General features: G+C 48.4%; 9 protein-coding genes across 9 annotated transcripts; 6 read left to right on the forward strand and 3 right to left on the reverse strand.

Annotated features, from left to right (window-relative positions):
* Positions 1–883: 883 nt before the first annotated feature.
* LACBIDRAFT_302898 (uncharacterized protein) lies at positions 884–1,463 on the forward strand (the record flags this gene model as incomplete). The annotated part of the gene is made up of 4 exons (XM_001883651.1): positions 884–1,004; positions 1,056–1,186; positions 1,242–1,370; positions 1,422–1,463. The coding sequence occupies 4 exons, from the start codon at positions 884–886 to the stop codon at positions 1,461–1,463; spliced, it is 423 nt and encodes a 140-aa protein (XP_001883686.1).
* A 1,626-nt stretch (positions 1,464–3,089) lies between these two features.
* Positions 3,090–4,863, forward strand: LACBIDRAFT_302899 (uncharacterized protein; the record flags this gene model as incomplete). The annotated part of the gene is made up of 9 exons (XM_001883652.1): positions 3,090–3,093; positions 3,151–3,197; positions 3,251–3,509; positions 3,567–3,613; positions 3,983–4,078; positions 4,130–4,278; positions 4,331–4,481; positions 4,532–4,725; positions 4,779–4,863. The coding sequence occupies 9 exons, from the start codon at positions 3,090–3,092 to the stop codon at positions 4,861–4,863; spliced, it is 1,032 nt and encodes a 343-aa protein (XP_001883687.1).
* Positions 4,864–7,956: 3,093 nt separating this feature from the next.
* On the forward strand, positions 7,957–9,045 carry LACBIDRAFT_302902 (uncharacterized protein; the record flags this gene model as incomplete). Its single annotated transcript, XM_001883653.1, has 5 exons — positions 7,957–8,180; positions 8,232–8,284; positions 8,337–8,444; positions 8,505–8,856; positions 8,916–9,045. 5 exons carry the CDS (start codon positions 7,957–7,959, stop codon positions 9,043–9,045), a joined length of 867 nt encoding a protein of 288 aa, XP_001883688.1.
* Positions 9,046–9,173: 128 nt separating this feature from the next.
* On the reverse strand, positions 9,174–9,869 carry LACBIDRAFT_329611 (uncharacterized protein; the record flags this gene model as incomplete). The annotated part of the gene is made up of 5 exons (XM_001883773.1): positions 9,174–9,257; positions 9,312–9,524; positions 9,580–9,641; positions 9,702–9,738; positions 9,759–9,869. 5 exons carry the CDS (start codon positions 9,867–9,869, stop codon positions 9,174–9,176), a joined length of 507 nt encoding a protein of 168 aa, XP_001883808.1.
* A 1,401-nt stretch (positions 9,870–11,270) lies between these two features.
* Positions 11,271–12,149, reverse strand: LACBIDRAFT_302904 (uncharacterized protein). The gene is made up of 4 exons (XM_001883774.1): positions 11,869–12,149; positions 11,731–11,811; positions 11,529–11,673; positions 11,271–11,455 (listed from the first exon to the last, which is right to left on the reverse strand). The coding sequence occupies exons 1-4, from the start codon at positions 11,953–11,955 to the stop codon at positions 11,376–11,378; spliced, it is 393 nt and encodes a 130-aa protein (XP_001883809.1). The 5' UTR covers positions 11,956–12,149; the 3' UTR covers positions 11,271–11,375.
* Positions 12,150–12,202: 53 nt separating this feature from the next.
* LACBIDRAFT_302905 (uncharacterized protein) lies at positions 12,203–13,583 on the forward strand (the record flags this gene model as incomplete). The annotated part of the gene is made up of 4 exons (XM_001883654.1): positions 12,203–12,751; positions 12,811–13,090; positions 13,143–13,287; positions 13,343–13,583. The coding sequence occupies 4 exons, from the start codon at positions 12,203–12,205 to the stop codon at positions 13,581–13,583; spliced, it is 1,215 nt and encodes a 404-aa protein (XP_001883689.1).
* A 72-nt stretch (positions 13,584–13,655) lies between these two features.
* On the reverse strand, positions 13,656–15,538 carry LACBIDRAFT_302906 (uncharacterized protein; the record flags this gene model as incomplete). The annotated part of the gene is made up of 4 exons (XM_001883775.1): positions 13,656–13,715; positions 13,765–14,940; positions 15,011–15,141; positions 15,202–15,538. The coding sequence occupies 4 exons, from the start codon at positions 15,536–15,538 to the stop codon at positions 13,656–13,658; spliced, it is 1,704 nt and encodes a 567-aa protein (XP_001883810.1).
* Positions 15,539–15,624: 86 nt separating this feature from the next.
* LACBIDRAFT_302907 (uncharacterized protein) lies at positions 15,625–19,495 on the forward strand (the record flags this gene model as incomplete). Its single annotated transcript, XM_001883655.1, has 10 exons — positions 15,625–16,056; positions 16,112–16,283; positions 16,361–16,666; positions 16,718–17,236; positions 17,291–17,577; positions 17,630–17,753; positions 17,806–18,098; positions 18,163–18,456; positions 18,520–19,304; positions 19,365–19,495. The coding sequence occupies 9 exons, from the start codon at positions 15,625–15,627 to the stop codon at positions 18,799–18,801; spliced, it is 2,709 nt and encodes a 902-aa protein (XP_001883690.1). The 3' UTR covers positions 18,802–19,304; positions 19,365–19,495.
* A 1,361-nt stretch (positions 19,496–20,856) lies between these two features.
* Positions 20,857–23,152, forward strand: LACBIDRAFT_302909 (uncharacterized protein; the record flags this gene model as incomplete). Its single annotated transcript, XM_001883656.1, has 5 exons — positions 20,857–21,453; positions 21,508–22,138; positions 22,248–22,387; positions 22,443–22,853; positions 22,907–23,152. The coding sequence occupies 5 exons, from the start codon at positions 20,857–20,859 to the stop codon at positions 23,150–23,152; spliced, it is 2,025 nt and encodes a 674-aa protein (XP_001883691.1).
* Between the last annotated feature and the right edge of the window lie 546 nt (positions 23,153–23,698).

Raw genomic sequence — 23,698 nt, forward strand, 5'->3', positions numbered from 1 at the left:
TTTTCACCGGATTTGTGTGTTCCCAAAAGATCAAGTTTATAGGAGGGGGCTTGAGTTTAAATTTCCTGGGTTTACAGTCAGCGGCGGGTGCGCAACGATAGGCCTGGCCTCCTTTTCCGTATTTCGAAGATTGTCCACCAAAAGCGATTTTTCCCTCTTGTGTGTGCGAGCACAGCACGTCGTAGTGTCCAAGCTGTTTGGGTGAAATTCAATCAATTGAGGGTACTTATGGGAAAATAATGGCTCCTCACTGACAGTGTGAGGAGCTTCTCTACACATGTACATGATGTAGTGGATTGCGTCTCGGTCACCAAGCCAGTCGGATTCTTTGACCTACAGGGAGAAACATCAGAAGACCAAGCTACCAAGTAATATGTGGTAAGGCGCCCACAGTATCATACATATGCCACTGCCGATCATCTTCAGACACCACCAGCAGCCACCAGCGCCTCTAAAATTTATTGATTCATAGATGGTAAGATTGGGGAAGTGGATTCAAGACAAACATGACAAGCGCGTCGAATTCGTGTTCAATAGCGGGTATTTTCCCGAGGACCAAGACTGTGGTGGAGAGGTGAGAAGAAGTGTGTCCTCAGCTGAAGTGTGTTCCTCACCATGACTTCCTGGCGACGATGAAAGGACAGTCAGTGTTTCCAGCACAACAAGGGCCAGCTGGTCATTACATCGACACTGAGTACTGGTGCTTCAAGCTTGAGCTTGAAGCTTGGTAGGGTGAGGAGGGACATGTCTCCGCCTTAGTAGTTGTCAGAACGAAGAATGCGGACATTGGGGAGACAGCACAATATGATGATTTGGACTGTGGCTGTCCTCCTCATGTTCTATGTAATGACGCTTCGCATTCTCTCACGCTTGTCTTGCACCTATGGTGATGAACCGCATGCCCTTCTTCCCCCGTGCCTCAGGTTTTACCATCAACGACAGTCATCTGTATCAAGTTGGTGGGGACTTCAACATCCACTTCGCAATACCTGCAGAATCTACAGGTTGGTTCGGAATTTCAATGCTTCCATGACCTTATTGAACGCAGTGTCCAGAGCGCATTACAACACAATTACTGGGGAAACGGAAAGAGCGTGATCTCGACAAAGGCGATGCGGAAGCAGATGGACCCAGAAAGAGATTTGAAGAAGTTCGCGATGAAATTCCGAGTCCGGACGGCCTGATGGTTCGTTTCTTGCCATGAATCATTTCCCTTGACTAATTTCTTTTCCGTTACACAGACTGTACATCCAAAGGACATAGACTTGCAAAGACAACTAACAAGTGGTTCGAATCATTGCACACACTCGGCGATCTACGAAGGGCGCATTGTGGCGGTCAAGGTTTTCCATGGTCCTCGAGCTAAGCAGGTAAAAACATCCCCATTTCACTCTGAGATTTATTAATCGTAATTCTTGCAGAGTTGGAAGTTCAATCTTACTTTGGCTAAAAACTTTTTGTGAATAACATCTACTATCTTTCGTATCTTCTAATGACTGGCTCAAAACCCAGCCAGCCTAATGTTCCAAAAATTGTTGGGATTTCTGGCGAAAACGGAACAGAAAGTCCATTCATCGTTTTTCATGGAAGTGAGTTTCTAGCATTCTCTTCAACACACCATACTCATGGGGAATCGGGATATCAGTATCTGACAGAAAAATGAACTCGTTGTTAGCCAAAGCGTTGTGTGCCGATTTGAATAAGAGTGTTCAGCTATCGATGAGAACGGTCAGTTACCTTGTTGGCAATGGTAATATGGCTTAATCACGGAAATGACACCAGGTCAAAGGGCTCGCGGTATGGATGGCTCTGTTTCAGTCATGGCTTGTCTGAAGTATGTTTTCTGGTATAATAGGCAGGACTGAGTTACCTGGAGTCTCAGAACCTTTTATCTAAGGGCATAGTTAGCAATCTGAAATGGGAGGTGAGCTTATAAGGTTAGGCTTTCGCACTGAGAAGACTCTTACTTCCGGGGATCAGAACTTCGACATCTTTGCTAGTGGCAGCGATGAGCCGGTTCTTTCAATTCACTTCCCGGACACCACGGCTCGTGGACCCCATCTGGCTCCATCTTTTTACCATCCAGAAGACCACAGGGGTGGGACTGAAATATTGAGCGGGCTCTGTCAGAAAGTTCGTGCTCTTTCTACGGTAGACAAACCTATCCATCGCTGAGACAAAGCATTTTCTCCCACTCAAGCTGTTTTCGGAGGTCAACTCCATCCTCTATGGTACGACATTTATGTCCAAGCTTTTTACAGCCGCTGAAATTCAATGACAGACGATTCTCCAGAGAGGGAACTTGACGCCGATGACTCAGTCGAAACTTACTCAAGGGTCGTTCAAACTAATTGGGAAGGCCACTTAAATGTCGCTGGGGACATTTTGAGCTCGACGGATGTGCGAACATCTCATAACATTCCTCGGCGTGAGGTGCGGTGGAAACTTGACGAAAGTGCAAACAATCGAAGCCTCGAGTCTATAGTGGGCCGTTTTGAGGACTACCTGGATCGCATTTGGGCATCCTCAGCATACTCTCCCCTACGTCGTATTACAGCGTCGCCTCATAAATGGCTTTCCCATCGTTGTCCTGGGTATCTTCGCGAAGAGATAACCCTCACAGCAGATGTGTCAAAGAGTATTGTCATTGCTCACCAATACCCCAGTCATTGCGAGATTTGCACAATATGTGGCCAGCTTGTTCAATATCCTAACACTCCAGTAGATGACACGGTCCAAGAAGCCACATATCATCCATATCATCCCTCACAGGTGCTTCTATATGTACCTACAGCTTTCTAACGGCTAATACTCTCCTCACCAGTTCTGTGCTCTTCCGGGTCCGGCTCCTCTTCGGGTGTAATCTAACCTCCGTGTCGTCATTGCGTTCTTCCCCCTCATCTTGTATTGCTATGATTGTTCGCCGAGGCGCTTTGGACCTATTTGGATATCCGTATACACGATGCCACTCCACCTTGCTAAGTATCTGCTTTCGCTTTGCTTTCTTGCCCCCGACTTGTTCAGGAACTTAGCGGCAAAATGTATGAATAAACTATGCTACCTCTACGCCAGAGTGGAGACGGGGACCGATGGGTAAGGATTTACACCCTATTCACAGCAAATCTTTTTGTTGATATATATCATTTCCAGGACCTCGTACACTATGCAATGCTTGTGGGCTCGTGTACGCCAAGATGGTGGGTTTTTAATGCTCCTGATTGACGCTGGTTGCTAAGCTGCTGTTGTTCAGATAAAAAAACGTTTTCGAGAAAAAATCAACATGATGAAGGGTCAGAATGGCAAACATATTCCTCCCCAAGCTACTGGTGACGACTCTTTGAAAGGCGAGAGCAAAGACGACGACGGGTATTCGCAGGACCTATGGAGCGAGCTTGTGGAGATGGCTTCGATTTCTAGTTATCAGAAAGTAGATGACACGGTTCAGGAAGGCCAGACTTGTTTGGGCTGTAATGCTACCTCTACGCCAGAGTGGAGACGGGGACCGATGGGTAAGGATTTTCATCTTATTCGCAGCAGGAATTTTATCGTTGATATATTATTTTCAGGACCTCGTACACTATGCAATGCTTGTGGGCTCGTGTACGCCAAGCTGGTGGGGGTTCATTTCTCTTGACTGACGCTGGTTGCTAAGCTCTGTGACAGATAAGAAGACGTTTTCGAAAACTCCATATGAAGGGTCAGAATGGCAAAACATCCCTCCCCAAGTGGCCGGTGAAGACTCTTTGAAGACGAGAGCGAAGACGACGACGGGTATTCGCAGGACCGACGGAGCGAGCTTATGGAAGGGAGAGACTAATTAGAGCGAGTCGTGAGTTGTGTGTGAGTGATTGACGTTTGACTCAAGTTTTTGTTCTTTCTTGCCGCCGTACATTTTCGACTTGCTTGCTGTTTTTCGCCCTTCGCTTTTTTCTTTCGATTCCGGCGAGCCGTTCTTGGGACTTAATCATATTGCGTATCATAGCAGCCGAAATTATCATTATTACACTCACTTTGGCATATTCCTTGGCCGTGTTATTCAACAGCGTTTATAGACACGAAGCTTCTGCTCGATTCTGTCGTGTGTCCTTGTCTTGAAACAACATCATATACTTACCCTACACTCTTTCAGTCACCTACGGGCCGCAATTTTTTTCTTTCGCCGCAACCTACCAACGTCTTCAAGCCAGAAGTCAATCTAGAGTACGCCCTCGCAAAACTTGTGCCGTTCACTGAGCACAAAAACATCATTCGTAGAGGTGGCGTCGCATCTACAATCAAGTACGTGTAACAGCAGCCTACCTTCATCCGGTCTCACCCTTCTCTATTAAAGGGACTGCTCCTTCCACGCAGCAGGCCAGAAAGCGATCCTCAGCCCTGAATCCGCCCTAGTCTCCGTCACCCCCTCCAAGCTCCAGTCACGTGGAATCGATGCCCTCCCCTACTTGTTGCTCTCGGACCCGAAGAATTCGAACTCAACGTTCGTATCCACTTTTTACGTTTGTATTCTTACTTACGTCAACTCCAAGGACAGGATCAAGAAAAGCTTCTCGAACCACTCCAGTTCCTACCGCCCACGAAAACTCGCAAGTCCGACTCCACTATCCGGCTCACACCCGTAGAAACCCTGCATTTGCTATGCCACACTCGCTGGGGACGTGATTACCTCCGTCAACACGGCGTTACGAGATCGTGCGTGCAGCACATATGGCAGAGACGGTCGACAAGGTGCCTCTCTCTTTCTTGACTTGTTTCGATCATCTATTAAAGACAATGAACAGATCTCTGAACATATTGAGAGGCTTGTGCAGCTTATCCATGGCGACGAACTTAAGATCGCCGAGGCAGAGGAGTTGGATGAGTTAGATCAGACTGACGCGGGTCCGCCCCCAGCACCTTCACCTTCAGTTGATGAGGATGATGAAGATTTCAAGATTGAGGAGATTCAAGGTGAAATGAGGGAAGTTTGACTAGAGGTGATAGATTGATGTCTTTCAGTCCCTCTCAATTCCTCCATGGGGATTGTGTTGACGACCTCATTTACTCAAGTCAGAAGCTTTAGATGACGGCAAATATTCATGCTCTCTTCAAGCTCTTTCTGCCAAAAATATTGTTGAGATTCACGACCCCGTAAGTCAGAGTCCCTTTAACCCACCTTGAACGGCTATCGGTTATCGTCAGAAACTGGGGACCGCGCTCGCCTAAGGGGCGGCTTCGTTCATATTCATCATATGACATGCGAGTGTTCGTGATGCAACGAGCCCCCTTGAAAGTGCCCCTTCGCGACTTTTTTCCCTCTATGACCCTTTTATGCGCAGTCCATTATCTCACTTGAATGTGCGCTTCAATTTTCCCAACAGAATTACTGTTCTCACTGTGCCATTTTTGCAGATTGCCACCTCTCGAAGTTGGGGAATCCGCATGACCTCGTTCCGTACGCAAGACCACTGGCACATTGCACTATGACGCGTGTGTGAACCAGGTTGCAAGATGAACCTCCCCTTGTGTAACGTGTTCGAGATTCTGTCTGCGAATTTATGGGCTTCGCCTCCGAGTGGGAGAAAGAGTGAAGAAGAACAAGTCCGTATCTATCGTGACACTTCTTCAATCTCCCAGAGGGCGCCGGCCCTGTTATAAAATGTCGTTCCGCCGCTCAAATAATCTCCTCGACAGGTTCCAGCTAGCGTGCCTCCAGCTCCCCCCGATCGTCATCGTCATCATACACAATGAAGATAGCGACCCCATCAACAGTCCTTCCGACGCGGAAGACAAGGTCATATTCAAAAGTTCCGTAGAAGTCATAACTTGTCTGATGATGTTTTCGATTTGTAGGTCATCTGGACCGTCTAACTTGCCTTGCAATCGAGTTGCTATCGATTATGCTAATCAAATGACCATTCCACTTTGAACGTATTTCGCGGTGAGAGCAAGAGTTGAGCAAGAAAAAGTCCATATCTATCGAAGTGTCGGTGTCATAACTGAGACATGATGCATGAGTAGCAATAAGCCTTCTACCATCGTTCCTTAATCTCCCAAACATGCGGCCCCGTTATATAATATTTTTCCGCCGCCCAAATAAACTCCTCGACTGGTCCCAGTTCGCATGCCTCCAACGCCGCCTGATCGTCGTCTTCATCATATACAATGAAGATAGTCGACCCATCAATGATATTCCCGACGCGGAACTCGAGTTCGATGTCAGACGCTTCATAGATATCGAACATTACTTGTCTAATGATGGCTTCGACTCGTATGTCGTCTGGACCGTCTACCTTGCCCTGGTATCGAGCTGCGATCTTGTGCTTGTCAAATTTAAATCCTTTGATGAACACCTTCCCTCGCAGCTGTGAGACGCAGATGATACGAGTATAAAATAAGTGGCTCACCATCTTCTGATATGCAGAGAACGTAAGTAAGTAATAGGTAGACCGGTGACCGTCTGTATATGAAGAAAGTCCTGCGATATACAGTTCTCATATACAGGCTGGTCACGAGCCTAAGTAATAGGAAGGAGTTGAAGCAACCTCGACTGTAGCGTCACGTTATGTAAGTACCTGTTTATCACAAGCCAATTTACTCACATGACATTAATGACGTCATAATATTTTGCGGTGTCGTGATCACTGTCACTTAAGGCTGGGAGCGTGTCCCCAGAGAACAACAACAACTTCTCGTCCCCCGCAATACAGCAAAGGTCAATTTGTTTCGAAAATTTACACCCCGTTCGAAAATGTCAATTCTGCCCGACACGCTCGGCCCTTACTTGCGTCATGCTCTTGTCCAATCTGTTCAGGACCCAACAGCCCTTGAAAACGTCTTCTATGCTATCATTGTAATGTTTCTCGAACAACACAAGGTCCCAAGTCACCGCTTCTTCATAATGCCACAATTTTCTCTCCGTTGGAAACGCGGTGCGCGGCACCGCCGCAAGGACAGACGAATGGAGATCTGTGACATCTGGCTTGGGCACTTCACTCATACCTCGCCCCGCGTCAAACTTCGGACTGGTTGCGAATCAAAGAGGATGATGCCTATTATGCAAAACCTACCACACCCGGCCGATATCGAATTAGACCCCGACGTTAGACATAACTTTCACGTTGCCCACATTCAGGGTATGGACCTGGCAGGCAAAAGCCGCATTCAAGGGCAAACACGAGATCACAACACCAATGCCCTTTATGCTGTTCGTCGGCCCCTACTGGACTCACGTAAACTATGGACCGTTCTCGCCAGCACAATATACAGTCCGCGGATTAAAGCGTTCAGGCACGGCGGATTGGTATGAAACCGAGCAAGTAGATGCCCTCACGCGAAAACTCCCTGTTTACAAGCTCTACCTGCTTGGAACGCACGAATCCGATCAAAAAATGGAGTCCCTGCTTGCTTCGACCGACGCAGGTGCCCAGCAATATATCAATGAAGCACTCACTCCTGTACCGTCATGAACTAGAGCACTTGACTGGTGAGTGAGGACTTGTCGCTCCCGTTACGTCGAAGAACTTATAGTGATAATCAACAAGGACTAGAGAAGCCTGGGACCGGTTTACATTCACAGACCGCCACTTTTGAATCCCTGTATGCGCGCACTTTTTGCCACCTTATACCTCCCTGTATGCGCGCACTTTTTGCCTCCTGTATGCGCGCCTTTTTTGCCCACTCTGTATGCGCGCACTTTTGTAGACCATTGGTGATACGCCAAGTTTATATGTAATATAACCCAAGAACCGAAAAATACGATTTGAACCTGTACGCTGATTATCAGAATTCTCGGTCACTCGAGTGACGTCACTGACTCGCTTCTCTCCAGAGCCTCACAAGTACCGATCTGAAACGAGCCCAAAATGTAGAGGTCATTAAAGTGAGTTCTTTTCTCTCTGAGAAGTACGCGTTCAGACCGATCGAGTCGTTTAGGACCTCAGGGAATGGTTCGCTGGACTTAATTTGAGGCTTCAGGAGATGCCGGGATTAATTCGTCCCTGGGTTGGACTGGCTTTTGTGTCAGTCTTGCAGCCCTACGCAGATGCCTCTGAGGGAAAGCGACTGTGCTGGAAAATTTGTCTGCTTAATGCAGCTGTGTGGGTGGCGTGGAAGGTTCGGCGGTGGCAAGGCCCCATGTCCATTCGCTTCATGCATAATCCTCTTTCTGGACTATCCTTCACTCTCCTGACGAGCATGTTCAGGTAGGTTTCTTGTCGATCTTATTCTACCTGTTCTGAATGGTTAATTGACAGTCACCGATCTTTCTTCTACCTCTTGTTTAATTGCCTAGCATTAGAGAGCTTTGGTAAATCTCATTTCCATTCGAAAGTAGGCTTTCTCAAAAAAAAATATCCCAGGATCTGCAGCGTACTTTTATCTTCTCAGGGAGCAAGGGAAAGCTGAGCCACAAATGCTGGAGTCGACACTGGCAGCTGCCTACCACTTTCTTGCGTTCTTCGTATCAGGTACTTTCGGCTTCAACTTTCAAGTTCTCATGCCATTTTAACTGACCTCGACGACAAAAGCTGGATTATTCTCGGGTCTAGTATCTCACGTCGTCAACGCCAAGTTCCGTTATCCACGACTGGTTGCTCAGCTTGCCACCTCCAGCCAAGCGGTACCGAAGGCTGACACTTGGGCTAGTGCAGTCGCCGCTGCCTCTGCTACCGCATCTACTGTGGCAAAGAAAAAGGTTCCCGAAATCCTCCCAAGCCTCGGTGCCTCTGGGGCAATTTACGCCGCGGTGACGACGACTGCACTTGCGTTCCCAGATTCTCAAATTGCTTTGTTCATCCCTCCCTCTTACCCAATTAACATACAGTGGGGTGTTGGAGGGTTGGTCGCGCTAGACATGATTGGCATTCTTCGAGGATGGAGGTACGCTACCGTCAAAATTGCTGATTGTCTTGTCAGTGCTGACTGGACCTCGCTCGTAGGTATTTGGATCATTGGGCACACTTGGGAGGCGCAGCATTTGGGGTTGCGTATTACGCGTATGGTCCCACGATCTGGAATCATATTAGACGGACTTTGGAGATTCAATATCCTTCTGACCAAAAGACATGACAGAAGTAATGTACGCAATCGTCATAATTTATACCACCACTCAACGCTTGAAAGGATCTCCATGATGCAAGTACAGAAAAGACATTCTAACTAATACACAAAAAACGCATGTCTTTGGACAAGTTGCTTTAGGACTCGTCGACGTAAGTTTTAGTGATGTAGCTCGTCTCGAAGTCAATCGCGAGTCTCAAGTTGTTCGCGTACGCACTGGGCTACAATGAAGGATGTTCAGCGCATAATTGACTTCACAATCAGATACAGCATACAGGCAAATGGTTGATGAACTCCGTGAAAGCATCCACAAACACTGATATAAAGGACTTCAAGACGTCAACCACGTCTGGTAAATGGTTGATTGCAACGATAGTGGGTTTAGCTTTTACGATTTCAGCAATCGTGTCGGCATATATAGGAACCAAAGTCTCCCGCACAGCCTCGACAATGGCGGTAGCCTGAGTAGAGGTTGGGGCTGCAGCGTTCTAAACAAAGTCGTCATCGCCTGTTGAATGTGATCTGAAGCAAGGGCTGGCTTACCTTGACATCGACCTCCAGCTTCTTCGAGCTGGAGATCAACGCTTCAATGAAGACATGAAGTCCTAAACGGGGAAGTCAAAACTAAGCTTGTCTTTGAATGGGTGAGCAAGCATTCCACTTACTGGAATTGTTTTGAGGTTGATGGACGCTGCGACGGCGCTAGCACGTGAAAGTAGCACGGTAATGTCTCCAACATTGTAGAAGAGCTGATCGAAGGGAGCCATGGCAGGCGCAGCGACAACGGAGACGACGAGGGGGACAAGGACGGCGAGGCTGGCAAAAAGACGCATTGTGCGGAAATCGATGCGATTGGTGAATCAAGTGGTAGGCAAGTAAGATGGGCCCAGAGAGCTGGGGGCAGTACATGTAATAACATGTCGATGTCGGGCTTTTATGCAGTGAAAGACCAAGAGTTGCCATAGATAGAGACACAGTGAACATCCTCGTGGGTCGCCATCCTGATTCAACAGGGCGTCACAGCTACGCGGCGCCCAACTTGAGTCTTCTCCATTTTACAGCACGAGAAGCTGGCCAACGACAACAGCTGCGAGACGCCTACAATGGTCAAACTTAAATTTGAACTCAAATTAGTATGTCAAGAGCAAGCGGAACGTAGGGAGAAACTACGTACAGGTGACCTGGGCAGTAGAATCTCGTTTGGGCAATCAGAGCTCATCGTAAAAAAGCTCGCTGTCACCATGGGCTAATCGTGAATGTTCACCATAGCCAACCTAATTCAGCGGTTAAAATAGGCCTGGGCAAGATGTACCATCATTAGTAGAATCCACAAATCACTGTAAAGGTGCATTTGAGCAATAAGCATGGCAATGTGACGCATGTGCATGAAGGTTTGACGGGGGAAGTTCAACTTCAAACGTCAAAACGCGAGCGGAGGCATCTTCTTTGCAAACGGCACATTCGTCACTCGTACGTCGCCATCATGACAGACTGCAAAACGGGGATGAAGGTGTAAGTACGCCAGTTTATCGGTATCCTGATGCAGATGGCACCCCGCTGTGCCGGCTATAGCTTCACTGCACAAATTGCGGCCATCCCAATGATATGAAAGATGCTGACGGCAGTCAGTACCTGTGGTGCCTACGCATAAGAACAACTTCTGTAACTTGAAGAGAGAAAAAAAGTGACAAACTCAAAATATTGACCTACTGCCTATTGTAAGCTTGACAAGGTGGCGTCGTTTATCTGCGTCATGTAAAACGTCGTCAAAACCATGTCCTATGAGATAGGCAGGGGCGTCTGCTGCTGAAAGATTATTGATAGCGATGTCCGATTCTAGAACTTTATGTTTTGATATAACGTAAGGGAGAGCAATGCAGGAGAGACAGAAAAATAGGAAGGACGGTGGTGGAACCATCTCCGTTTTTGAACGGAACGATGATATACGGACTGGTCAAACCAGAGACGCTGAATGCGTTAATTGCCTGTCAAGCAAAATGCTATCAGAGGGGTATTGCAAAATTTGATTTTCATGCCTTTGCGACATTGATGACCAGGTACTGTGTGAGGTAGCTTTAAGAAAACTTTGGAATAACAGAAGACTTATATGTTTGCCGACTGGTGAAAAGCACAGAATCATTCTCCTTGACACTCCAGAACCGTGTGCCACAATGATTGTGGCACACGGTTCTGGAGTGTCAAGGAGAATGCACGCAAGACATCCCCCTGCAAACTGCAATCATAAATGTCATTTGTGTGGGAACTCATGGTATATCTTGCAACGACATAGAAAGTGAAATAGTTCATCCTCATTGGTAGTCTTAGTCGAATGGTACCAATCACACTTCGTGAAGCAGATGACGCGGCGTTTCGCGTACCAACGTACGAGGGATCTGCAACCTTTCGAGCGCTTCAAAAGCTGCTCCAAGTAGCAATTGCATGAGAACATTAACCTGAGGGAGAGATAAACGATGAACGTTATAATGGCCTACAGCCAATGGCAATCTTGATAAGACCGCGTCTTGTAACTACATCATCTGGGACGTCATTGAAACCATAACCTGTAAGATAGGCCATGGCGTCTGCTTCCGAAAGATTATCGATATCGGCGACTGATCGCAGAGGTGGTAAACCATTCTGTTAGGTATGAAGTAAGGGACAGCTTTTCAGATGAGACGTGAAAAGGCGACGAACAGCGGTGGGGTCGTCTCCATTTACGAAACAGACAGTGATGAACGGAGAGACAGACCCGTCGCCGCTGGCTGCATTTCTCATCTGTTAATCAAAACAGAAAATTACAAAGGGATAGCTTCAACAGATTTAAATGCATGCCCTCGCGAATTTGGCTTGCAAGCGGTTAGGGTGCTGCCTATTGCGATGAAGCAGTCCAGTTTGCCGCGATGAGTATGAAAATTCCATGAGAGAGATGCTTGAGCAGTTTTGAGAGGAGAGGTTGAAGAGAGGGTTTTAAACCGGAAGCACAGCCAGCGCTCTTTGACGCCGGAGTGTCGCATACCTATCGCCTTTTGTCAAGCCAAACAATTACACGAAAGGACCTTGTGCAGAACGCGCTCAACAGGCGCTGGCATGCCAGTTATTAAGGAGAGAAGGAGAGAGACGTCATTGGTGGCTGTGCCACGGTTATCTGAAGTTGATAGCATCGCTCATGTTTTTCTACATCTCCTTCCTCCGTCCCCCTCCTTGCCAAGCAGCGCCCTACAGTAACATAGTTATTGCGCCTCAAATAGCCAATGACTTGCGCACGGAGTCATTCGAAGACTCACAAGACATATTCTACCTCTGGTCTCAAGAACACCCACCCCAAAAAATCCCAAACGCGACAAGGAATTCAGATCCAATAATCACAACGTCACCTCGTAAACTGACTACATGGCGACAAGCTAACGCGTATAAAGAGATTCCTGTGCCTATGCCACCGAATGTGCGCGAAGGACAGTACTGGCGGCTTTTGTTGACTGGGACACCGGCGAACGCTCAAAAGGTGCTGGAGATCGATATGGCGGACGGTGGTGTCGGGAGGCATCCGTTTCCTGTTATGTCTATGCCCATTTTGTTCACGGCGCGGTGTGGGAAGGGAGCACAGAAGCAGGAACACGTCGAGAGGGTGTATAGGTTCCCAAGAGCAGAATCAGATGATGGTAATCTGCCCATGGATTTAAAAATCACGGAGCAGACCTCGTTTGACCTCGATAAGGTGAGCATTAATCATACTCATAGAAAGAACGATTTCTGATGCTGTTTAGAGCGTTTTAGAAAATCTGGGATAGTGGGATTGGATTAAGCTCTTGGTTGGTTGGCCTTTACAATCGTACCGATTCAGATTCGGATAGTGCCGCCGTCAGACAGATGAGGGACGCTTTGTTTTCCTCTGAACGTCGTAAAATTCTGGAACTAGGCGAGTGTCGAGCTCATTTCGTCGTCAAATTAATCCAACTCTGCGTTCTAGGAGCGGGAACGGGCCTTGTTGCGATTACGATTGCAGCATTACGATCTGCAAGTAATCCCGCTGATAACATCATCGCCACCGACGTTTGTGAGTTTCTTGCTTCCTCATGGGCCCATTGTAATGACAAAGTTCATGATAGCGTCTGCAATGCCTCTCCTCGAACAAAACATCTCAAATAATCAGCACACATTTATGACATCTCCAAAAGCCGTCGTACTAGACTGGGACGACAAAGACCTCCCAGAAGATGTCACCGGCCTCGAAGACGGGCTTGACGCCATTGTGTTGGCACCCTTTCCCCGACTGTCCCTTCAACACAACTGATATGATCTCTGTTAGGATGGCCGACGTCACATACAACACCGCGTCATTTCCCTCGCTCATTCGGACTCTCGATAAGCTATTGCGCTTGGGCTCTAAACCGCCTGCGATCCTGTTGGGATACAAGGAGAGAGACGCAGCTGAAAGGACGTTATGGGATATGGCAGCTGAAATTGGGGTAGAGTTTGAGAAAGTTGGCGAGAGAGTGGGAGCTGGCGGTGCCCCTGTTGAGATTTGGATAGGACATCTGCAAGAGTAGCTTTCCAGTTTGGGAGGACTTGAATCAATTGAACATTGAAGCACTCTACAAATGTACACCAATTCTACTGCTTCACTCATCCTCATCTTCCTCGTCCGTGTCCACAAGAGGAATAAACCGCCTCCCTGCTCTCTGCTGACATTGATGAAGTATGGGAAGGCGAAGATATGATAGAACTCACGAAAGGCGACCGTCGTTCTCTTTGTCCCTCCGCAAGGTTAATAATTGGCGAGCTCTTGATCGCCCCATCAGTGAAAGGAGTTTTTTCTTGAGCTGGAAGCATGGGAGTATTTGGAACTATGTCAGGCTTTGGAGCTTGAGTATTTTTGCGAATTGGTCGAGGGCGGGGAGGACACATGGCTGAGGCTTTGGTTGTCGTTGGAATCTCCGACTGAGGAGGTTCGGTGAAATTTGAACTTGAGGGCGGTTCGGGAACTGGATGACGTGGTGTACTCTTCAGCGGAGTTGACTTTTGAGGGTGTATAGGAGCAGCAGAAGGAGCGCGAACAGGCGTTTTCAGCGCGGAGGTCAGTAGCAGATTCCCATTGCTTGCAGAGGATTTGGGTTTTTCTGTGAGTAGAGCCGGGATCGCTGCAGTTGCCGAGTTTGTTTTGTATGAGCCTGTGGGTGCATTTCTATCGCGAGCTGATCCTGAGGTCGACGTGTGGACTCGTAGCATGCGTGGTGGGCGCGTAGCAGACGGTGTTATTCCAAGCACGAGAGGTGATGAAGCCCTAGATAACAAAGTGTTCGAACGACTTGATAGGCGGCCTGCGATAGAGGGAGGACGCTCGAGTTGTGCCAGGGAGATATCTGCGAGGGGCCGACGAGGTGTTGCGTTACCAAGAGAGGCAGACAAGGTGTTGACAAGTCCGGTAGGAGACGTTGAAGTCCTTTGGAGCTGTTTTAGGAGAGAAGTGACGATCAAAGATTTGGGCGGTTCTTTATCTGGAGACGACATTGCTGGGCGGAGTGCCTCGGTTTCCGAATCCCTTCCGGCTGATATAGTTTCTGGAGCTTCCGCCGCATTCTCGAGACGCGCCCGCTTGGCCGTCAACAGGGAAGACATGGGCGAAGAAAAATTGGCGTCTACATCAACATCAGAGTGAGTTCTTTTTTTGGCCAACGGGAGTGTTTGGTCTTGGTTGAATCCAATCGAAGCTTTAGGTGTTATAGAAACGGCTTCAGCTTGAACAGCAGCACGAAGGTCAGATTTGAGAGACTCCAAATGAAGCGGAATAGATTGAACGAGGGGTAGTAAGGGTAATACAGAAGCTAGGATCGTCCCTTGCTGTTCCTGGAGAGTTAGTATGGCTTGCATCTGTGTTTGAAGAGCCTGTGAGTGAGTTTGGTTAAACTTGAAAACGAAGAATAGAGAATATGTTCAGGTTAAGAATGTCGAAGACGAGATAAGCATGTATTCATACAGCATGAGCGGCATCGAGGCGCTGATTCAACCCCTCTAGTCGTTGGTCGACGTCCTTGAAAAAGGCGTCTATGGCCGGGGCTTGTGTTGGGGACCCAATTGACTTTTGAATTTCCTTCTGACTTCGATTCACTAGAGATAAGTGTAGTCAGCAAAAGATGTATGCGCATAGTTCAAGCCAGACGGGCGCACCTAGATCAATGACATCTCCGATGAGGGTATCATGCTCGCGTTCGAATAATGTGCTTGTCGCCTTGATCTCTCGTTTCGTTTCTTCTACGACGTTGATTAATTTGTCGACTCTCGCAGAGAACGCTTCGAAGTTGGCCTGCGTATCATGCAGCAGCACACGGATCGTCGTCGCGTTTTTATCAATAGGGGCAATTGGTGGTATAATTCCAATGTTATTGGACGCCTGCGCGTCTTTCCTGAGAAGATGGGTCCATAAAGCCGTCGTCCCTGTCCGCTGAGGCGCTTGAAAGCTCTCCGGGACAGGCAAAGAAGTCGTAGCGCCATTGAAAGGATCCATGGTGTTGTTTGGCAAGTATCGTCGAGACAAACAACGCGAGGTAGTTTGATCACGTGCTCTCACAACCTTTGTTGAAGACTTCCAGAATGGCTCCTGCGCGTCGAGCTCGCTTACCCACCGATTCCGACAACGAGTCCGATCCGGAGACTGAGCAAGAAACACCGAGACCACAGAGGTCTGGTATCAGGAAACGGCTCAGCGAGGTGTATAACCCTGATAACGATGCCAGTTTTGTCCAAGACGCGGCGGGTGCGCGTGTACCCCTGAGATCTGTCAATATTAACGACGACGCTGCGGAGAAACGGAGGAGGAGGAAGAGTACCAAGATTACGGTTGTGGAGAACGCCACGGCTGGGCCGTCGTCGGAGGGTACTGCTGCGAATGATGCGCCAGAGGGTTCGAGGGCGGCAAAGCAGAAACAGCAGCTCAATTCCGTGGATCCTACATCGCTGCTCAACCTCCCTCGGGAAATTATGAGCTCCAACTTTGAGGAATGGATGAAAATGGCAACCGATAACGTACGTTCCTTTCCACTCTCTTCATTAGAGCATTTTGACTCATTAACGCGAAAAGAAAATTAACGCCGCCAATTCATGGAACACGGCTCTGATTGATTATTTCCATGACATGTCATTGTTGAGGAACACAGACGATAACTCTATCAACTTTCAACGCGCGTCGTGTACGCTCGACGGGTGTGTCAAGATCTGGACAAGCCGCGTGGACAGCGTCGGTACCGAGACGGGCAAGCTCTTGAGCAATTCGCTTCTGGGGGAAGAGACAACGATGGGGAGGAGGGCGACTCTGACAACCCTGATGCAGACCCTTCCCAGCCAAAGAAGAAGAAAAAGACGCAGAGGCCTGGGGCCACTTTGGCTAAAGATGCCGAGCAACTGAGGAATAAAAAACCAGATCTCGAGTTCAGCGTTGACCCGCTGTTTAAAAAGACCTGTGCCGATTTTGACGAGGGAGGCGCTCATGGGCTGTTGATGAATCATTTGAGCTTGGGACTAGGTGGTGATGGAGGCATGCGGGTCATTTTTGACGCGAGTGATTCAGTATTCAAAGTCGAGGAAGGAGATAACATGGATGAACCCGAAGACGAAGTAGACCTCAGTTACTTGCGCAGTAGGTTTCAAGCTAATTTTAGAAAAATTTTCTGACTTTTCATGTTTTTAGAGGAATTCATGCCAGACCTATCTGTTCTAGAGGATAAAGCCATCTCACATTCCCTAGCAGACTTTTCCTTCGCCAAAGACGCCTTTACTTTCGATGATACCACCTTCTTCCAAGACAACCCCCGGGACGATGATGATGACGATGACGACAATGCAGGCGGGAATGGTGACTTCCAAATGGACGTCGACGGCGGTGGTGGTGCCCCCGTCGAGGATTTCTTCAGCGGAGCCGACGCCATTGGTGGGGAAGATTACGGCGGAGGCGGCGATATGGGTGGCGAAGACTTTGGAGGGGATCAACACTCCAATGGCTCCGTAGGTCCTGGGGGAGACGGTGAGGGAGGCCAGCCAGGGCCTTTCGTGCCCTTTGATCCTCGCAGGTTACCGAACGAGCGCGATTTGGTTCTGGCGATGACTGGCGCGGACGGAGAGAGCGGTGCTCTCGATTACTTTGACCAAAACTTGCTCAAGAACTGGGCTGGCCCCGAACATTGGAAATTGAGAAAAGTCATTCGCCGACGTATGTTGTTTTTCTTGTACCAAATATATCCCATACTGAAAAGAATTCGAACAGCTGACGCAGAAGGAACTGCTGCAACGAAAGCGACCAAAACGCGCCAAAAGAAGGAAGTCGCCAAAATCGACTTTCTCACTCCCCCTGTGAAAGATCTCAAGGAGATTAGCAAGGAGCTCTTCGCTCCTGTGACAGGTAAAGGTGCCGGGATTAACTTACCTGGTACGGGCCCTGGAGCAAGGAAGAGTAAGAAGAAAAAGGAAAAGAAGGACGAACATCGGTTACCCGATGATATGCACTTCTCAAGTCGGCAGCTTGTCACGTTGTTTTTGAAGCCTAAATTCTTCGTATGTCTTTTCCCTCGTCTTTTTGTGGGAGTGTTTCTTAACTTGGTTACAGTTGAAAATGCGTGGAAGGAAAGCCAAGTTGAACGAGAATGGCGATGGGGAGGTCGATGAGAATTTCTGGGCACAGGCTGCTGCGGGTCAAGCTGCCGCTGATGATGACCATGATGGGGATGAAAGTAAGTTTCTAAGTTGCTTCCAAAATGCACATGGACTAACGTCAAATCATAGCTGGAGGTGCTGTCCCATTCAACACTCAGTTTTTCCAAGACGACTACGACGATGGGCCCGGCTTCGACGACGGCTTTGATGGCGTTGGCGTGCCGGACACAGATGCAGGCGAACAGGACCTGCTTGCTGCTACTCAGGGCCAAACTCGCCGTGTCCGTCCGGAGGCCGTTAATTACGCGAAGAGGGCGAAGCGTGTGGATGTTAGGAAATTGAAGGAGAATATATGGAAGGGTTTGGATATTGTGATTGCGAAGACAAAGTTGGATGATGACAAGGAAGAAGACGAGAGCATGGTTTGTCTTTTTTCTTCCTTTTGCGCAGCCAAAAAGAGAGGAAGTTGATGATTATGACGAACAGGACGTAGACGAGGCTCCTGGCCCACAACCAACAAACCCGAACGAATCTCGACAGTTCAGCCAGGTCATATCGGGGTTACAAAAGTCGTACCCGAAGGACAAGATGGAAGAGATCAGCACGAGTTTCTGTTTTATCTGCTTACTGCATTTGGCGAACGAGCAGGGACTAAAACTCGAGTCGGACGCAGATAGGGTGCCGCAGGATACAATTATCCCGGATGACGACGAGGATGAGGGTATGGACGGGCAGGCGCCTGAGGGGGATAAGAAGATTGGAAATATTTGGGACATCAAGGTTGGTTATTTGTGGTCTTCTTTCAACTTCAGACGCTGATTTTGTGACTGTAGATTTATCGAGACCCATATGCAACACAAGCGTGTTAAGCGCACGTTAAGTTATACTACTGTTAAATTATCTTATGTTCCCCCCTATTCTTTTCTATCCACTATCTCTCCTCCCCATTGCTGTACCCCGTGTGCTTTGTCGGATTTTTTGTGTATGGTCATCCATCTCGCGTCGGTTATCAGATACAATCCAGCTATCCCGCTTAAGCATCGCAACTGTTGTATAATCACCATCCATCTTCGTCAATGTAGCTTTTCTTGTTTATATTGCACACATTTCTCCTCACACGAATAAACGCATAAATGTGCATAGGGCATATGGGTGTATATGGTTTACATAGTACAGAGAGGCGGTAGTGATACAGTTGGAACTGAGCTAACGATACAGTAAAATCAAATCCTAAAGCTACAAGTGGTTGTCAGAAGCCAAGTTGTGTGTGCGGGTATAAGCTGGTGCAAGTCGTGGATATGGCAGGTAATCATGGCGAAGTATACACCTATCGAAGGTGCAGTATGTGAGAGGACCCAAAGCGAATCAATGTTTAGAAATCCACGAATTCCAAAGACTCTCGTATCGCTTCTGGTACCGAGAGCTGATCTCGACAAACTCGGAGAACGCTTGTTTGGGCAGCTCGAGCAAGCCCTGCGAGGGGACGTGAGTGGATGGGAAGACGGTGAGGACGTCAGAGGACGCGATGCGCGCTTTTGGGACGTCTGAGGCGAGGAAGACACCGTCGCCGAAGAGGGAGAAGGTGTTGACGTCTAAGTATTTGTCGCATTTTGTGTGGGAGCGGGTAGCTGTGATGGAGATTCACTGTCAGAGATGTTGTAAAAAAAGAACTGGGGGAAATGAAGTACCTTGGACGACCATGACTTGACGCTTGACGATGGCAATTGCGAGGGTTCCGTTGGTCAACATGATGGTGGTAGGGATGATCGTTATAAAATGTGGTATAGATTGGCTCGCGCAAGGATCGCGTAGGATGTGGATGCCAATGGGCGCAGTAGCAAGTACTTGCTATGAACTTTGAGGTATTGAATTGTCTGGGATTTATAGCTTTGCAGGCTATTGTTCCTCATTGACGAGTACAATGAATAGGGCACGCTGCAGACTAGCTTAGAATTGCACATGGTCACCGAGGTAAGAGATGAAGCGGTGATGTAATTTTAGAACAAGGTGCCCACACAAACAAACATCCCTCCTCTCTCGATGAAAAGCCTTGTCCTCGTCTTACGCCTTGTTCATTGCTCACACCCAACATACACGACATCCTTGTTCGTTCTTTCCTCTACTACCTACTACGAATTCGGCGTCATCATTCATGCCAACAGAAGTCCAAAAACGGCTATCTACTTCTGCAGCTGCCAGTGATCGCTGTTTGGTCGCTGTCATCCCAGGATTTTCAACCTATTGTCCAGGAGAACAATAGTTACTCGTGTTCTCAGCCACTATTGACAAAAATCAGATGGCACCATCTTCTGAGTATTGTCTAACATTCTGCTGATAAGGCTGAGCGCTGATTTCTCATGTATGCTTGCGACATTCTATCCCTAGAAGCTTGTTCTTCAGCGATGACATCATTACACGAGGCGCACCTTCGATCCCGCCTCCTTGTGATCTTGGTTTCCCTATCTGTTATACCTCTTTATAACCTGGCTACGCAAAATACCGGATGGCTTGCGAGTCAAGGACCTTTTGTGTGCAACTTGAGCTTTGAAAGAAGATTTCTTAAGCTTATCAACGGCAACACTGGTGACCGAATCCTCTATTCTAATCAATGGCTTGAACAATGGACTGCGTGTTTGTTGGAGAGGTCCAGTTGGAGATACAATTGCGATCTTCAAAGAGAAGTTCCGACTCGTCGTATCATCTTGTATACGCTCCTGATGCGACCCGAGACTCCAGAAGTCTCTGTACTGACATCACATTTACCACAAAGTTCAAAACTTACAAACCGCACGACTCCCTTTATATCGCTCAAACAGGTTTGCAATAGATTGCGATCCGCATCTGCGGGGGGCTGGTCATTTCAATGAAACAACCCCTGGCCGTCTCTCCCCTTCACGCACTACCGTTTCACCCACGCAGCGCCTGAAGCCAACCCTAGGACAACCTGAGGAGCCTTCCTTATTGTTTCTTGTTTGGGAGTGGATGCTTCACGGTTCCTGTGTGCCCACACACCATCTGTTTTGTGGAGATGGTTGGTCACCTCCGCATGCCGCTCAGGACTCCTTTTGTCGAATCATGATGGCAAGCACATCGCTGAAGAGCAGGGCGCCGATTTCGTACAGCTTAAAAGGCTGTCTTAGGTGAAAGCAGCTCATCTCGTCAAGTTTCACCCTTTAGCGAATGGCTGGTCATCGAGCATCTCAAAATCTGCACTCTCTACCCCCTTGTGACGACTCTCCTTTGCCTTTAGGCGTTCAACTTCTTGGAAGATTTCATAATCGTACCTCTACAGCTTCTCTTGACACTATTAATACACTCCTACCTCAGTATTCGGTGTTAGACCAGGAGACTGACACTGTTGCCCTCTGGGGCGACGATCTTGGCGCGCACAGGGAACTCACTCATTCGCAAGCTGACGATAGCGATACTGGGACCTTAGCTGGGGGCGTTTCCCATTCAGAGAATAGCAATCGTAGGGTTTCGGTTGCATCAGTACCCCCTCGATATTCATTCGTTCCTCCTCGATATTCTCACCTGTTCGACGTTCTGTCCCAGCAAGTCACAGAAGAAGGGGTTTCGCACACCGAACACACATACAGCATCTGCAGTGGGTTGAAGAACAAGCCATGGGCTACGTTACGTGTATTCAGCCAACCTCCGCTCGATGCTTCACCAAGACACCAGAAGTTCCCCCGCTTCTCAAGTGGCAATATAATTGCGGGTTTGATTGAGTTCACGCTGGATAGCCCTCAGACTGTCAACTCTATCACTGTCTCCGTGGGTTTAGATTCATCTTCTAGGGATGCACAACGTACTGATCCTTTATGTTAGGTCCATGGGCGCATCATAAGAGGTTACCTTGCCGAAGAATCCGACACATTTCTTGACCACCAAGTCGGCATCTGGACACGCGCCGATGGGGATCCCCGTTCCCCAGAACCAGGGTCCAACAAAAAGTTCAATGGAAGACTTAAGGGGACGTACCAGTTCCCCTTTGTATTCCCCTTCCCCACCCATGTAGATATATCGACTTCTACTCCGTTCCTCCCACCGTCATTGCAAACTTCTTCGGACTCTATCTCTACATCCAGTTCGAGTCCTGCGACAGCAACAACATCGATTTCGTTTCCACCTGCCACCGTGCCACCTGGTTCACGCTTCCATTCACTCAGTATACCCGCGAATGCCACTTATTCTTCAGGTTCGAAGAACCCCTCATCTGTGCACTTGAGTACGAACGCCCCAGAAGAGTCAGAGAAGGCGAGACTGAAACGAGCAGTAGAGGAGCAAGACCGAGCAGCAGAGGAGCAGGACCGAGCTCTGGCACAACGTGAAGGCCGCAGTCACACCTTTCCAATGCATGTATTTCCTGTTCCTCAAACTTTCTTGGAGCGTGGCATCCATGCGAACGTGCAATACGAGCTTGGCTTACATGTTGCGCACGGGATGCTGCACCCGGCTAGCAAGTAAATTGATTTCACTGTTTCAAAGAACATTTGATTAACGAAACTGACAACTAGATTGAATACGACGATCGTTTATACACCTTCTGTCACCCCTCCCCCAGCGAGCGTATACTGAACATGCCCCGCTGCCTGGACCAGCACAAGATCCGGACGGATGGCAAACTCTCCCGAAAGTTACGCTTTCTGGGGAGCTTCTAGGCCAGCAAAAAGTAGATGTGGAATGTACTCTCTCACTTGCCAAACCCGTAAATTTTACTATCTCTTCTTCTCCGATAAATGATTGAAGCATGATTTTTTCAGCTTTGTTATACCCGTGGTACCATCATTCCGTGCTACTTGACCCTCGAAAGCTCAAATTCCCATGCTCTCAGCGTTCTCTTAACACCCAAGTCTCCCTTTGTCCGGCTCACACGGCGGGTCCGCTATGCCCAATATTCGTCACCAGCCACTGAGAATTTCTCAAACGAACCACCGACTTCTGGTGACTCCCTTGCTGCTGGGTTCTCAACCTCCCTGTCCAGAGGCAAAGAAATCAATATCGGTGGTGGTAAACGTGGGGGCGCGAAGGAGGTAGACGAAATCGAGTTGGCGGTATGGTGGGCCCCACCTAAGGATGCTCCACAGGATATGTATCTGAAGGCTTTGGAGGGCGAGATACATCTCGCCAAGGACTTACAGCCTACGTGCAGGTTTCCTTCGTTTAGTGTCGAGGTATGATTTCTTTGACACACCAGGCGCAAAGTTATTCACATTTTTTTTGCCAGTATGCTGTCGAAATGCTTCCACTAGTTTCGTCCGTCTTTGTGCCAGCTTGTTCCGAGGACGAACAGTGTCTTCTTGTGCAGCCCGTGGAGATCGCTACACGTTATGCGGAGGAAGGCCCTGTGCCACGTGCATTCACCAAACCTATGTCTGACCGAGAACAAGGGAAAAGGAAGAAAGAGAGGGAGGAAAAAAAGGAGCAGGTGGACATTGTGTCGAGGGTAGCGTACTGTGGTCGCGGAAATTGAAAGTTGTCATCGAACAAGCTCAAGGAACAACGAGTCACCATCAGGAACTTCAAGGTCGTGCTCGAAGACATATTGCACACTGCAGTGGCAACATAACTGGCCCAGTCAGTGCGCGCTTGTGGATGAGAGGATGCAACGATGCCAATAATTGGCTGAAAGCGTGCACATTTGTTATGTACTTCTTGCAACTTCCAATCGACATTCAAAGTCGTATCGACATGGTACCATCCTTTTCTCGATGCCAAGTCTACCCTGCACGGCTTACACCAACTGAAAGGAGATGACAACAGAGATCTCTTGAACCATCTGCTGACAAGAAACGCAGAGCTGACGAATCTTGTTCATGACGTGCTTGCTTGGTCTCAATGGCGCTTTAAGACTCCAGATGGGCAGTCTCCCGTCTTCTCATACCCACAAGGAGTCTTGTCGAAGTAAAACACGCACAGAATGGTCACACGAGCAGCGAGACGCGTCGTAGTAGTTGCAGGAACGCCTCAGTTACGTCTCGCGTTTTCAAGGCCGCCTTCGACAAAACAAACGCATCGA

This window comes from Laccaria bicolor, genomic scaffold (genome assembly GCF_000143565.1).
Source record: "Laccaria bicolor S238N-H82 LACBIscaffold_22 genomic scaffold, whole genome shotgun sequence".
NCBI lineage: Eukaryota > Fungi > Basidiomycota > Agaricomycetes > Agaricales > Hydnangiaceae > Laccaria > Laccaria bicolor.